The sequence below is a fragment of the Ursus arctos genome, unplaced genomic scaffold (assembly GCF_023065955.2).
Source record: "Ursus arctos isolate Adak ecotype North America unplaced genomic scaffold, UrsArc2.0 scaffold_32, whole genome shotgun sequence".
Classification (NCBI taxonomy): Eukaryota; Metazoa; Chordata; class Mammalia; order Carnivora; family Ursidae; genus Ursus; species Ursus arctos.
Window position 1 is genome coordinate 11593277 of NW_026623008.1, and position 15488 is coordinate 11608764.

Sequence of the window (15488 nt, forward strand, 5' to 3'; positions counted from 1 at the left end):
TGTGATCAAAGAAACGGAAAATAAGTATCAGTGAGGATGTGAAAACATCGGAACCCTTCTTCAGAGCTGGTGGGAACAGAACATGGTGCAGCCACTATGGAAAACAGTTTGGTGGTCCCTCAAAAAGCTAAACATAAAATTACCATATGGCCCAGTAAATCCACTTCTAAATATATACTCGAGAGAACTGAAAACAGGGACTCAAACTGCACCATTATTCACAGTAGCCAAAAGGTGGAAAGAACCCAAGTCTCCATCAACAGAGGAGTGGAAAAACAATTTGTGGAATGTCCGCATGGTGGAATATCATTCAGCCATCGGAAGGCATGCAATTCTGTTTATGCTACGATAGAGAGGAACCTTGAAAACATTATACTAAGTGAGATCAGCCAGATACAAAGGACAGATATTGTATGATGCCACTTATATGAGGTTTCTAGAATAGGCAATTTCACAGAGACAGAAAGCAGAATAGAGTTTACTAGGGGCTTGGGGGAAGGGGGAAATGGGGAGTTATTGCTTAATGGGTACAGGGTTTCTGTTGGGGACGATGAAAAAATTCTGGAAATGGTGGCCATAGTTATGCAATATCGTGTATGTACTTAATTCCACTGAATTGCACACTTAGACATGGTTAAGGTCGTAAAGTGTATGTTATGTATATTTTACCACAATAAAAAAGATCTTTTAAGAGGTTGGATTAATTCCATAATAAAGAAGTTCTACAGCATAAGTAAAAGGAGGGAGAGGGGAGGGGAGATGGGGGTGCAGCAAGTATGGGAGCGTTCAGCGGAGCAAAGATTTGGGATCAGCTGTGCCCCACGGAGGACCTGGTACATTGTAAACAATACATAATCGCTTAGTAAATAATCGTGGATCGAATGAGAGAATGGAGGAGAAGGGATTTTGAGAATTTGACTATGGTTGGACAAAATGTGTCCCCTATGACATTCCGTGAGAAATCCGAGTTAGGACGGGGAGCGTTTTTTCACGACTTATGTTAGTAGACTTTGATCTTTGCCCAGTCGAGGCCGCACTGGGCTCTGGGCACATGGTGGGTGAGAAGGGTGGCGCCCCACTTAGTGGTGGGGCAGGTAAGTCTCTCTCTCTAGGAAGAGGAGCCTCGATGGAGGCTTCTAGAGTCAGGAGAAGGAAGGACGTTCAGGAAGAGCCCAGGGAAGTAAAGGCTGGAGGAGAGATAGGCTACAGGGTGAGCTGTGTGGGTAGATACAGCTTTGAATCTCAGCCAGCTGGGCCCCAAGTGTAAGTGTTGAGGGGGTGCGGACGACCCACAACCAGGCAATGGACTGCGGTGGCGTCTGCACTGAAGTTTTCTCTCCTGCGCATGAGGCCTTGCGGGAGCGGGAAGCCCCCAAATCTCTTGTCCCTCGTCACATGCCTCCAGGATCCGTCCACCGCGCGTCTTGAGCCAGAGCCGCCAGCAGAGGGCGGGCGGGAGACAAACGTGCTGAGGCCCGCGAGCCGCCGCTCTAGCCTGACCCGGGTCATAGAGTCGCGCCGCTTCCGGCCCTGCCGTGGGGAAGGAGCCGGAAGTCCGGCGGGCTCCGGGTGTCGAGATGGAGGAGGTTGAGTACGAGTCGGTGCTCTGTGTCAAGCCGGAGGTCCACGTCTACCGCATCCCGCCGCGAGCCACCAACCGTGGTTACAGGTGATCGCTTGCCGCCGGGCCAGGCTAACCCCGATTTAACCCCTTCCCCGCCGCCCGACACGCCCACCGTGGGAGCCCAGGACGGCCGCGGCCGGTTTAGGGGAGCGGCGGGAGGTAATGCTGTGTTTTCTCCCAGTTCGAGGCCAGAGCAGGGAGGGAGACCCAGACTTGGGACTGTCTCAGTCCGACGCACGGGGCTCCCAGCGCCAGGAAGGCGTTGGAGCCGTGTCTAGCCGTGTCTAGCGGGTAACCTAAGCGTGGTTGGGTGCGGGGGGTGGTGTCACAAGCCCTTTTCTTTCAGCCCTGACTGGTGGCCTTGAAGGGAACCTTGAAAAGCCTGAAGGGGGAGGGGTCCTGTCACCGGCGGAAATCCCCAGGGGAAGGAAAACAGCTCAGAACCGGCCAAAAGGACCCGTTCGAGGGAGCTGTAAGCGGATGGCCAGAGCCCAGGGACCCCTCCGTGCCCAGCTCCCTTCGCACGAACCTCAGGCCTTAACGCAGCTTGTGGCGGTTGGAAGGAGTCCATCCGCGCTTCTCTGGTGAAATGTTCACCTGAGAGGGATAAACAGATGCCTGTAAGGTCTGGAAGGGAACGCAGGAAAGGGCGTTACGGGAGGACAGTGGGGGTTGGAAGGAGACTTCCTTTCCTGATATGCTTTTCTGTAATGTTTGCATTTTGTTACCAAGCCTATGCATTACCTATTAAAAGAAGGAAAGGAAAAAAAAAGATGTGCTTGTTACAGACAGCCTGGTCTGTGGCTATATTGTGCGCCCGTCTCGGGGGTGGGGTCGCTTTGGAAGGCACTGTTTGTCTCAGTGATTTGGAAATACAGGATTGGCCTGCAGCGCAAGAATGGTGGGGTGTCCACATTTCTGGCCTCTTGTTACTTTCCAGTTGTGTTAACACGGACTCGTAGCTGATTTTCTAGACAACAGATAATTTTTTTGAACACCTGTTACATCCATGGTGTAACTTAAAAGTAGTATGAAAGCAACGAGAGAAGCAATTACAGAAACACATTTGCTTTCTGTCGTCAAACTGGAGATTGGACACCAAACCCGGGATGGTCAATCTACTCTGATCCCCTTTAGTAGGATGGGTTTGGTCCCTCCTGGAACCCCCCCCCCCCAGATAAGGTTCCCAAGTGTCAGGGCTGGCTGGTTTGGCACAGAGGAAACTGGCAGCCCCTGCCCTTGACCCTCAGAGCTCCTCTTAGCTTAGATCTAAGGCCTGTGTTGCTCCAGTAGGAGGAACTGAAACTGAGTCTGCTGACTTGTGACTCGAGAGTCTGCATTCGTGTGGCCTTTAAAACAACCTGGGTCCATAGTTAATGGTGTTGTTTAGGAAATTCCAAGAAAAGCCTTTGAAAACACCCAAGGTTCTTGCTGTTTGGGGGGTTTTACTGAATTGCTTCTTAGAAGTAAAATGTGAAGGTACTGCTTTAAAAGTCCCCAAAGAAGCTATTGTGATAGGTCCGTGGTTTCCTGGGGTTCTTTCGGCCTGGGACACCTTCGAGGTTGTTTCTTGGACACCTGTTCACTTGTCTCACATGTATAGTTGCTCCTCTTCTTTCTTTCTGCTAACGGTTGCTCTCTCTCTGCTTTTCCTCGAAGATCGTCCCCCTGGTCCCAAATGGTCACTCTGGCCACTGCAGCCTGGCAGTGTCTTAAACAGCAGGCCTGGGAGCTGCTTCCTTTACAGAAAGAAAACTGGAAGTCCTACTTCTGAGAAAAAGTCTCTGTAGTCTAGAACTGGGGTCAGCAAACTGCGACCGATTGTGTTTTTGGTGTTTTTTGGGGGGGGACCGATTGTGTTTTTGTATGTCTCATAAGCTAAGGATGGTTTTTACATTTATAAATAGCTGGGGAACATTAAAAAAAATATTTCTTAATGCACAAATTATATGAAATTCAGGTTTTTAGTGTCCAGAAAGTTGCGCTGAAATACAGTCACTCAGCAGAAAACATTCAGTTAAAATACATAAAGCACCAACACACTCACGTACTGTTTGCTTTCGCCCTACAGCAGCAGAGCGGGAAGTTGTGACTGAGATGGGATGGCCCTTTTCAGAGAAAGTTCGCCAACCTCTGGTCCTGAGCAAGCCCCCCACATGGTCCTTCCCATTGCCGTCCCCAGCACTTGAGTGACAGAGCAGCGGCCTCTAGCCGAGGCTCAATGGTTTTTGTCCCCTTAGGGCCGCGGAGTGGCAGCTGGACCAGCCTTCATGGAGTGGCCGGCTGCGGATCACTGCAAAAGGACAGGTGGCCTACATTAAGCTGGAGGACAGGACCTCAGGTAAAGGCAAGGGAGGCCCTCGTGGGGCTAAGATGCCGTACGTCCTACTTTGTGAGGGGAGAGGCAGCCCTGGCCGGTCCACTCGGGTCATGGGAACCGATCCTCGAAATCAACGGCCCAGCCGTACCTCTAAGCCGCCTCCATTCCCCCGACCTTTAAGTGTAGAAAGCGCCCTCTCCAGGTGTAAAAAGGACTATTTCCTGTCATGCACCTGTCTTTGGTGGGGGGCCTCTTTAAGAATATCCTAATTTTGGAATCCAGGAAGAGGAGACCTACAGGTTCGTCTCAGGTAGGAAGCCCCAGAGTTTGCCTTGAAGACCAGCTGGGATGGGGGGGGGATGCACAACCCTCTGCGGTTGAGCTCTGCTTCTTACTCAGGAATTCTGTTTATCAACTAAATGCTAACGCCCCAGACTGACCACGCCCATTAACTGAAAGAGCTGGAAACTGTCCGACTCAGCTCTTTCTTTGCTGAAAGAACAAGCCACGCCGGGCTGCGTTGGGGTCAGCTGGCAGATGTCACCTTAGGGGAAATCCGCCTGGAGGTCATGTGCCACCAGGGCCTCCGGGTGAGCTGTGGAGGGCACTCGACCTGAAAGAGCCCCAGCCCCAGAGCAGGCATGGGGCCTGGGGCCTGCTTGGTCGGGTGCTGCAGCATCCGGTCATTTATTTTTCTAAGGCGTAGAGATTTTCCTGGGTGGGGTGGGACCGAGTGTAAAGCCTCAGAGGCGAAACCGGCATCCTTGTGTCTGAGCTGTGAGACCTTGGGCGAGCCACGTGACCTCCAGTGCCTCGGCCTCCTTGTTGAGGTGGGGATCCCATTAGCTCATACTCCACAAGGTGGTCGGAAATACGAAGTGAGCGCACATTCATCCAGCTGCTTTGTGGACTGCGCGGGGACCCAAAGCATCGATTTGTTCTGGAGCGTGGGGCTGGCTGGGCACTGGCTGCAGAGGAGTTTGAAAAGACAGCTGCTGTGACTAGGCCAGAGAGCTCGGGCTGTGAGGTTGGCCGGGGTGTCCCAGGTGATCTCACAAGGGGTGGCAGTACCTGTTTTCTGGGAGCCTTAGGAATGGACTTCAAGGTGACCGCCTAGGGGAACAGCGACTGCCCAGAGCTGAGCCTCCCCTCAGGAGCCACCCCAAGATGCTCTTCGCTCGGGGTCAGGCCTGCTGGGTCCTGTTTGTCTCTCCCTCCACACTCCTTCTCTGCCAAGGCTAGTGGCATTTGGGCTAGGGGAGTGTTGTGGGCTGTCAGGTCAAATTTCAGCTGTGCAGGGACATGGCTGGCCTCTTTACCAGATGCCAGTAGCACCCCCCAAGTTGTGAAAAATAAAAATGTCTCCGCACATTGACACATGTCCCTGGGGGGGAGGGGGAGCAAAACCAACCCTGGTTGAGAATCACTGCTCTGGGCCGAAGGCATCCACGTGAGTCCCCGATCCCCAGGGACCAAACTAGGGGGCAAAGAAATTATCAAGAAGCTACAGACTTGAGGGCCACCCACCGATTGGGATTCAGTTTGGCCTTGATTGCACAGTCACCTGTGAACCTCAGCATTGAGTAGAGAAGCCTTGGTCGAGTACCGGAAGTGCGAATGGAGGTCAGCACCTGCAGAAGTGATGCAAGTCCTGGGTGGCGCAGTCGTTAAGTGTCTACCTTCGGCTCAGGGCGTGATCCCAGCGTTCTGGGATCGAGCCCCACATCAGGCTTCTCCGCTAGGAGCCTGCTTCTTCCTCCCACTCCCCCTGCTTGTGTTCCCTCTCTCACTGGTTGTCTCTCTCTGTCAAATAAATAAATAAAATCTTTAAAAAAAAAAAAAAAGTGATGCGAGTCCAGAACGCCCCCAAAGGTGTGCACTACACTGGGGCCTAGAGAGCCGGAGTGATGAGGGATGCATTCCATTGAGGCTCCTTTTAAAACCTCTAGTCCTCCTGCCCTGGCTCACCTGCTTCAGATTCTTCTGTAGGTGCTCAAACCTTCTTTCACTGGGTTCTGCGGCTCCTCCGCAGTCCTGCCTCAGGTCCCAGGCCTTTTCGGAGGTGGTGCTGGACCTGGACCGGGGCCTGCCTGCTCCCGGGCCCTCGGGTGCAGGCAGGTCGGCTCTAGCCCAGCCGTCCCGTGGGGATGGAGTTCCAGCATTGCTAGAGCTGTGGATTGTCAGAGAAGACCAGAAATCTGGATTATTTTACATGTAATTTGATTTTGAAAAGTTCGGCAGTTAAATGAAGAAGATTAACGGGGGGCTGAATGTGACCTGCAGGCCGCCCCTGACTTCAGCCTTTCCTTGGTTATAGGTCTGTGTCTTCTCTTCTGTCAGAATGGATTTGCTTTGAACCCCCGAGTAAGGTTTGCCTCGCTGCCTTTGAGGAAGAAGGCCCCAGTGGTTTGATAGAAGTGTCAGGCTGGAAAGGGGCTCGAGGTTCACCCTAACTTGTGCTTCCAGGGGAGCTCTTTGCTCAGGCCCCGGTGGATCAGTTTCCTGGCACAGCCGTGGAGAGCGTGACGGATTCCAGCAGGTACTTCGTTATCCGCATCGAGGATGGAAATGGTGCGTGCGGGTCTCGGGGGTTCCTCCTCGTGAGAAGGGTGTCCTCTGCCTCTGGCAAGCGGGATTAATCATGTGTTGTTCCCCAGGGCGCCGGGCGTTTATTGGAATTGGCTTCGGGGACCGAGGCGATGCCTTTGACTTCAATGTTGCATTGCAGGACCATTTCAAGTAAGTGGTTCCGGAACACGCGTGCTCGTGCCGCCTCCCTGCTTTCCCTGGCAGCATGGTTTCCCAGCTTAGGATACCCAGGTGGTGGTGTGGGATTCGTCTGCTGGCAGAGCCTCCGGGAAACTCACTGCTCCTGTGGGGCAGGCTGCCTTCTCTACTTTCCAGTCCTCTCCTCTTCCCCCAGCCCCATCTCTCACCGGTCAGCTGGCCCAGCCTCTGAGGTGCCATACCTCTTCCCTTCCCGGGCACCAGAGGCGCTCAGAGTCCTGAGCCTGCTCCTCCGTGGTACAGTCAGTGGTGCTGTGGTCTGCGAGTCCTTCTAAAGCTAAAAGACAGGGCAGGAAAGACAGCTCCCCTGCCCCCTGCAGGCCTCCGTCTCTGGCCGCTGGCGGGTTGGAGCGTGTGCAGCCACTCACGTGCGCACCTCTGGCTCTTCCCTGGCCTGCTGTCCTGCCCAGGTGGCTGCCGGATGGGTATCGTGTGGAGGCGGGGCGCTCTTTGTGTTGCTCTCTGCTTCCTGGGCATCTGTCTTGTCTCACCATCTACCTTATGAGTCTTTGGGGCCGGGGGGGGGGGGGGGTTGTGGGTACGTTGTCCTAGTCCTCATGCCAAGGGCTAGGGAGGAGAGGGCCAGGTTCTCAGATTTCCTGAAGACCAGTGTCAGGACCGTCTTCTACATCCATGAGCTCACTGAATTGTCATAGCTGTCTTTAACACGTACAGAATCGTCATCCCATCTTGTTGACGAGGACACTGATATGCCCACAACTGTTTACGTGTCAGAGTCAGGATTTGAATTCAGGCCCAACTGCCAAGCCTGCATGTCTTTTTCTGCTGCGTAGAACCTCCTCCTGGACCGTTGGTCGTGGAGGTGGAGTGAAGGAGTGAACGCAGGGCAGCTGGTCTCTTCCTCGCCTTTGTCTTCCTGTCTCCCCAGGTGGGTGAAACAGCAGTGTGAATTTGCAAAACAGGCCCAGAACCCAGACCAGGGCCCCAAGTTGGACCTAGGCTTCAAAGACGGCCAGACCATCAAGCTCAACATCGCGGTGAGTCCCACCCTCCCTTGGCTTTGTTGGCCCGCACCCTCGCCCGGCCCCCAGCCCCGCCCTCTTTTCCCAACTTCCGGTCCGTCCGTTGAGTAGCTGTGTGTAGAGCAGCTGCCCGGTGCCAGCTCCTGTGCTGGGGGTGAATGAGCGAACTCTGCTCTCGTGGTCTGAGCTGGACCAGACAAGATGTGACCACAACCTGGCAGGGGAGGGGATGTAAGGAAGGGAAAGGAGGGGGAGCAAAAGCTGGTTCAAGCAGAGGGAATAGCATGTGCTAAAGCTCTGAGTTGCGAGGGAGCGTCAGTCACTTGCTGCCAGAGCTGGCGTTTCTGACCAAGCTGTTTGAATGGGGGTCAGCTGCATCCTGGCCTTGAACCTCAAGTAAGGAAGATTCGGGAGAGCTCTGGACAGGAAAGCATTGAGGTGGGTGCTGGGAGTCACGGGCAGCTTCTGCTGGTGGTGGTGGTGTCCTGACACCCCGTGTCTTCATCCTGAGCTGCCCTGCATCTGGGTTTCCCCTTGTTGGCTCCTGTGGAGAATGGGAAAAGGTAGGGCTGGGCCGGGTGGCCAGGACTTGGTCCTGAACCTGGCTACAGGGAGTGGGGTTGGAGTGACTGGGGGAACCAAGGACCAGATGGAAATGTTTTTTTGAAGAAACTTTGTAACCCTAAGATAATGCTCTTCCTCTTTACTTACTCTTTATTTACTATCTCTTTCTCCTCTTTTCTGCTTCATGCTGGTGATGATTTGGGACCCTTGACGTTGGCCAGCTGGCCCTTAAGAGAAAATACAGGTCATGTCCAGTGGACTGGTTGGGATGTGATTCCTCTCTTGCTGGGAGGAAACTAACATTTAATGAGCATCAGCTGTGTGCCAGGTAGTGTTTTTTTAGGCACTTATATGAATTAAACATTCTCCCATTTTACAGGTGAGAAAATTGAGGCTTAGAGAATTTAAGGGACTTGCCCAGGTCATGGAGCTGGAAATAAGCAGCACAGCCGGACTCTCACTGAGGGCTTTGAGGCTTCTGGCTTCAGGGCTGTGGTTTTAGCATTGGATTAAGCTGCTGCTCCTTACAAGGGGGGAACCGTGTCTTCATCCTTGTAACTCGCACTGGTTTCTGGCTCACTTGGGGGCTCAGGTTTTTGTTTTTGGGTTTTTTTAAATTTTGGGTTTTTTGGTTTTTTTAAGATTTTATTTATTTACTTGAGAGAGCAGGGGCAGGGGCAGAGGGAGAGAGAAAGGGAGAAGCAGACTCCCCACTGAGCAGGGAGCCCAATGCAGGGCTCGATCCCAGGACACTGAGATCATGACTGGAGCCAAAGTTAGATGCTTAATCGGCTGACCCACCTAGGCACCCCTTTTTTAAATGTTTTATGGAAGTATGCTGTGTGTACAGAAAAGTACACACATTATCAATGCAGAACTCAGTGAATTTTTGAAAACCAAATGTACCCATGAAAACTAGCCCCCAGATCAAGAAGCAGAGATTATCAGCCCTCTGGAAGCCCCTCTCCTGTTCCCGTCCACAGGACAGAGTCACCACGGTCCTGATGTTGAATGCCCTAGATTTTTGTTTTCAAACAAAATCTGCCTCTGTTTTGTTGCTCGTCGTTTGTCCATTGTCACTGCAGTGGCGTATTTCATTGTAAGAATGTGTCACAGTGTTACTGTTTGTGGGTTTTTTTTTTTTTTTTAAGATTTATTTATTTATTTGAGGTGGGGAGGGGCAAAAGGAGAGGGAGAGAGAATCCTCAAGCGGACTCCCTGCTAAGCGCAGAGCCCCACCCGGGCTCAATCCCACGACCTGAGCCGAAACCAAGAGTCGGATGCTTAACCAACTGAGCCCCCCAGGAACTTCCCAGTGTTACCCTTTAACCGACGGTGGACACTGGGGTAGTTGCCAGTTTGGAGCTGTTACAAATGGTGTGACTGCGACGTCCACGTGCATGTCTTTTGGTGCCTGTGTGCATGTTTCTGGGGGGTCTGTTTCCAGGAGGGAAATTGCAGGGTCATCAGTTCACATGTTCGGCTTTATAGATTCTTCCAGACAGTTTTCCAAGGAGCGATCCCAGTTTACACTGCCCCCGGCAGTGTGTGAGTGAGCGTTCCGGTTGCCCCACATCCTTGTCAGTACTGGGTAGTCTGTATTTTAGCCGTTCTGCTGGGCGTGTAATGATATAGCGCTTGTTTTGATTTGTAGTTTTAATTGGTATTTTCCTGATGATTAATGAAGCCAGTGCTGAGTTTTCAAATTAGGTGTATTTGAGATAGCTCTGGAATTGTGATGCGTTGAACACAGCTCACAACAGTGAGAGTGCTGGATGGCTCTTGACCATCTCTTGGTTATACAGACGTTTGGGACTTGGGGGACACCTTGGCCCTGTTTGTGGGGTTTTCTGATAAGCAGGGGGACCCCAGCAGAACTGACTGGTTTGCATTCCTCTCCTCTCTTCAGAACATGAAGAAGAAGGAAGGAGCAGCCGGGACTCCCCGAGCACGGCCCGCCAGCACAGGAGGACTGAGCCTGCTTCCCCCACCCCCGGGGGGGAAAACCTCCACCCTGGTCCCTCCCCCCGGGGAGCAGTTGGCTGTGGGGGGGTCCCTCGTCCAGACAGCAGGTGCTCCCAGTTCAGGTCAGTGCTTGGGAGTAACTGTACTTGCTGTGAAAGCTGCACCTGCGGGGTCCTCTTCCCCCGGCAGCGGGGGCCGCGTGGAGTTCCCTCCTTCACTCGCACCGTCCATCATTTGGTACCTGTCCGTGACACCACAAAGCTGATCCTGCCCAGGCTGGGTAAGGGGTTCCTCTGTCCCCTGATACCTGCCGTGTACCCCCTCAGTGCCTCTGTCTACCCCTGACGGGCGGGGGCTGAGGCTTGTTGGTTGTGACACTGATTTGCGGTGAAATCATCAGGATGTGGGTTCCTGGTTCTTAGAAGCTGCCCCGTGTTTGTCGAGTGGGTGGGTGATAGAGACACGGTCTGCTCATACCTAGTAGGAGACAGGAGTCCTGGGCACAAAGACCAAATGTATGGGTCCATATACTACCAGCCAGGCTGATGTGGGGAGGCTCCATGTTGAGGTGGGCCTTGAAGGAAGGAGACCAGGGGAAGGGGACGCTTGGCATTCCAGACAGAAGCGTATGAATAAGGCTCAGATTTTTAAACACCTGGTGTGTGTAGGGAAGTGGGTGTAGCATAAGTATGCCAAGGTGAGTGGTGGGAAATAATGTTGGGGATTTAGTTTAGAGCAAGCTCCTTGGTAAGGCCCTCGGGGTGCTGGGAAGCTGAGGGGCAACTCCCCCAGCACGCTACTCTGGTGCTTGTTCTAAGGTGTAAGGAATGCTTTTGGTGACCCTGGGATTCCAGAAGTCAGTGCCCAGTACCAGCCATCGATAGTGCTGGGGAGCTAGCCTATTTCCTTGGCCTCCGCACCCTACCTGGCCAGCCTGGCTGATGTTCCAGGCCTTCCCCAGGCTGGGTGATTTCTCCACACAGATCTCACCAGGTTCTGGGGGTCAGGATCTAGGCAGGAAGCCTGCTTTCTTTCCATTTTAAGGGTGTGGCCATAGGCTTCCCCATGTGGCAGTCAGGCTTCCAACCTTAGCCTCGTGGGGAATTCCCAGGCCAGGCGTGGGCAGGAGTAGCGGTCAGCCAGCCTCCGCCCCGGTACCAGGAACCATCCTTCCAGCATTGTTTCTCAGAGTAACAGGACCAGCTGCCTTGGCATCACCAGGAACGTGGACAGAATCTGTGTTATTTGTATGCTCACTGAGGTCTGAGAACCACTGTCTCAGGCCTTCCCTCGGTTGCTGCTGTGTCTTTAACAGCTAACATGGAGCATCTGCTGTGTGCCAGGCGGTGTTCTAGGCCCTGGGAATGCTCCTAGTACAGCGCCACGTTCCCGTTCTCAAGGGCTTATGGTTGGTTGGTTGGTTGGTTGGTTGGTTGGTTGGTTTTCTTAAGATTTTATTTATTTATTTTGAGAAAGCAAGAGTGATGGGGGGGAGGGGCAGAGGGAGAATCTCAAGGAGACTGTACCTGGAGCACAGAGCCCGATGCAGGGCTTGATCTCATGACCCTGAGATCATGACCTGAGCCAAAGTCAGGAGTGAAGACACTTAACCGTCTGAGTGACCCAGGTGCCCCTCTATGTTCTTTTTTAAAGATTTTTATTTATTAGAGACAAAACACAGCAAGGGTGCAGGAGAGGGAAAAGCAGACTCCCCACCGAGCCAGGAACCCAGTGCGGGGCTCGATCCCAGGACCCCAGGATCATGACCTGAGCCGAAGGCAGTCTCTTAACTGACCGAGCCACCCAGGCTCCCCAAGGGCTTATGTTCTAAGGCACAAGTCAGGCAATTAGCGTGTCTACAGACAGAATGGTGTCAGATAATGAGCCAGGAAGAGCTACCATTTATTGAGCACTTAGTATATCCTCTAAAACCAGACTGGCTGAGTTCACATTCTAGCTTATCAGTTGTATGATAGTCGGAAGATTGCCTGCTTCTCTGTGCCTCGGTTTTCTCATCTGTAGTATGGGGGCAGTCGTGATACCTATGGTGTGGGTTTCTGGTGAGGATCAAATGAGCTACTCCGCGTGTAGCACTTAGGAACGATACCTAAAACGCCAAGTGCTAGTGTTTGTTAGATCTCATGACACTATGTCATTACCACTACCACGGCTGGGCGTTGTCCAAACGTGCCACCGTGTTCACTCCTGCAGCACAGACCGCTTCTGTGAAGTAGTGGCTGTTATCAGTGAGAGAGAAGGTTGCGCCTCAGGTCGCACAGTGGGTCCTGGCCTGTCTTCCCCCAGGGCCTGTGATGGGTCTGAATGAGACAATGCACAGTAAGCACTTGGAGCTTCAAAACTCAGTCCTTGAGGGCGCTGGTGTTATCTGGTCTCCTGGCCCGAGCAGATTAGAAATAGCAAATTGGTGGGAGGGCGCAGGGGGGAAGGCACAGGGCCTTTAGCAGGGACAGCGGCGCACGGGGGAGGTGCCGGAAAAGCACGGAAGCAGGCTTGGCAGCCCCATGGTACCCCCACCTTGATGAAGAGAGACACACAGCGGCTTCTGTGTTGCTTCTTCTGGAACGCTCGTCCCAAAGCCTAACCACTCTGGGTCCCAGCATTTGGCACATGTCTGGAGCGTAACTTTCATTCAGTTGATCCAGCCCCTGGACTGAGGGCTTTATGTGAAGATGACCTTGCATCGTTGGGGGGGCATTCTCCATTCAAGAAGCCAGGGCGGGAGATAGGACATTTTAAACAGGTTGCCAATAGAAGCAGTTGAACACAAGGTCAGCTTCAGGTACGAGTGGTGGATGATGGGTGACTCGTCCTCACTGGCGCCCTGCCCTCCACCTTGTATGTCTGTGGCTTTCCACTTTTCTCCAGGAGCCCTCAAGGGCTCATGAGCAGATGGAAATGGGGCTGCTCGTTTGTTTTTCTTTTTGTCCCAGAGCAGGTCTCTGTGTCTCTTTCTCGGCCACTTGGAATCATGAGACTAAATTTCAGGGTCACTGAAACTACAAGAAAGACCTGACTCCTGTGTCTCCTTTTCTTCTCTCCCTGCCCGTTGGATTTGGGGACATCAATAGGAGGTGCCACCACGTCCTGGCCGCAAGCCAAGCCTGCCACGACTGCCACCGCCGACATCTGGGGAGACTTTACAAAATCCACAGGGTGAGGAGAGGGTCACATTTTTGTGGTGGGACTGGGGCCAGGGCTGTGTCCCTAGAAACCTGGGGTGGTTCCAGATGCTTTTCTGCTGGCGTGTGGAGCAACCGCTTGGACTTGGACGTTTTCAGGCCAGCCAGAGGGCAGAGCCCCAGAATGTCTGCTTTGGGTGGCATACTTCTCTCCGTGAAGGCTTTTTGCTGCTCTCTACGGCTAGGTGACCTGGGGCTACACTATAACTCTTTCTGGTCTTCCAAGCGCCTTTGGCTTGTCCCCAGTAGCAGCTCCCTCTCTTCTTCCACTCCATATTCCCTACCCCCGCCCCAGCTATCCCAGAACACTGGACTGAGAGTTAACCTTGGTTCTAGCCTTGGCCCAGCCTCATGGTCTCTTGCCTTCTCTGTCTCAATAAAACTTCAAGCCTTTCCTTGGAGTGGAGGTGAAGAGATGCTAAAAACTTACTGCACCGTTGTTTCTAGGGATAGGCTGTAGGACAGGACTCAGCACGTGTTTTCTATAGAGATAGCAGATTGTTTAGACTTCACAGACCTTACGGTCTCTACTCAGTTTTGCTTTTGTAGCTCAAAAGCAGCCAGAGATGGTATGTAAATGAATGGGCATCGCTGTGTGCCAATAACACTTTATTTACAGAAACAGAGGACTAGATTTGGTTCCTGGGCTGTAGTTTGCTGACCCCTGCTCTAGAACATTCAGGGACTGACTTCTTGGAGCTCTTTCTGCCCAGACAGAAGCCATATTTTATCAACTTTGTATTTTCAAAGATCTGAACTCTCCCACCCCTCCCTTTTTTCCTTTTACAGGTCGACTTCCAGCCAGACTCAACCAGGCACAGGCTGGGTCCAGTTCTGAGCTGAGTGCATCCCTCTTTTTCCTCATACAATTTCTGGAAAGGAGCCGCCTCACCTGGGCCAAAGGAAGGAGGACGAAGCACTCCCGGCCAGCCTCTGTCTGGAGCATGACTCTCTCCTCTCCTCCTCACCTGACTTTCTTGACAGACTGGCATGTCAGGCAGTAAATTGGCGCAGTGTCACACTGTTTGCTGGGATTCGAGTGTGCACCCACAACACGGGAGGAGGAAAGCTCCAGCATCCCCATCCCTGTCTGTCTCTTGACATGAGAGACACTGAGACTGCTGCTTCCATCACAGTGACCCGTATTAAACACAAGCCCCCAGAGCAAAAGAAGGGGTTGAGCGTGCTTCCTGGCCTCAGCTGGGGCCTTCTCAGTGGTCACAGGTGTCCCGTGATCACTGTCCAGAAGGACGGCCTTCTGCACACCTGTTGGCTGTTGCGACTTCATTCAAGGTGCCTTCAGAGAGGCCATTCCTTCCTGATTTCTGGCAGGTTTATAGGCTGCAGCTCGAGCAGATAATCAGGAGGGAAATCAAGAGTATTAACCAGCTTTTAAAAATTTTTTAATGTTTGCTTTGCTAACGTGCTGATCTGCACTAACTCGTCTTTGCAAAAGGGACTCCTCCTGCAAGATGCCCCAGCAGGGACCTCGGAAAGCATTCCACCCTGTCCGCTGCAGGAACTGCTCTGAACTTCAGGAAGCAGCGTTCTTCTTGGCCAGATGGCCTGGCTGCCGGGTCTTCTGGGCCAGGTGGGCAATGCCGGGCTGAGGCAGGCGCTGGAAGAGTGTTTGGGCATAGTTCTCATGGAGGTGGGGGGTTTGGCCGTCCTGTCCACTGACAGCTGTCTGGGTTCAAGGGCTCCCAGCACGGTTCCCAGGGCCCTGGGTTTTCTCCTGGGTGTGGTTTCTGAAGTGCCTTGTCTGCAGACAACCTCTTACTTTCTTTTCTCCTTCAGAGACTGTACGTGACAGAAGGAGTTCTGCACGAACTGGAAGCTTAGGGTTGCCTGTATTACTGGTTTATGAGAAATAATTTTATTTGAGCACACCTCTAAATTTGCTTTTATCAACATACTTTACCTCTTAATTGAAAGGTGGATTTTTTGGAGGGTCAAGACAATGAACTGAAAAAAAAGAAAAAGTGTTGGCCTTTTTGTGGGACCAGATTCCGAAGATAAAAAAATAAATATTTTTACTTCTGTCA

At 52.6% G+C, this 15488-nt stretch overlaps 1 protein-coding gene across 1 annotated transcript; it reads left to right on the top strand.

Annotated features, from left to right (window-relative positions):
- Positions 1–1525: 1525 nt before the first annotated feature.
- Positions 1526–15488, top strand: NECAP2 (NECAP endocytosis associated 2). The gene is made up of 8 exons (XM_026519745.4): positions 1526–1669; positions 3865–3965; positions 6411–6515; positions 6602–6683; positions 7621–7729; positions 10188–10365; positions 13333–13417; positions 14233–15488. Exons 1-8 carry the CDS (start codon positions 1578–1580, stop codon positions 14279–14281), a joined length of 801 nt encoding a protein of 266 aa, XP_026375530.2. The 5' UTR covers positions 1526–1577; the 3' UTR covers positions 14282–15488.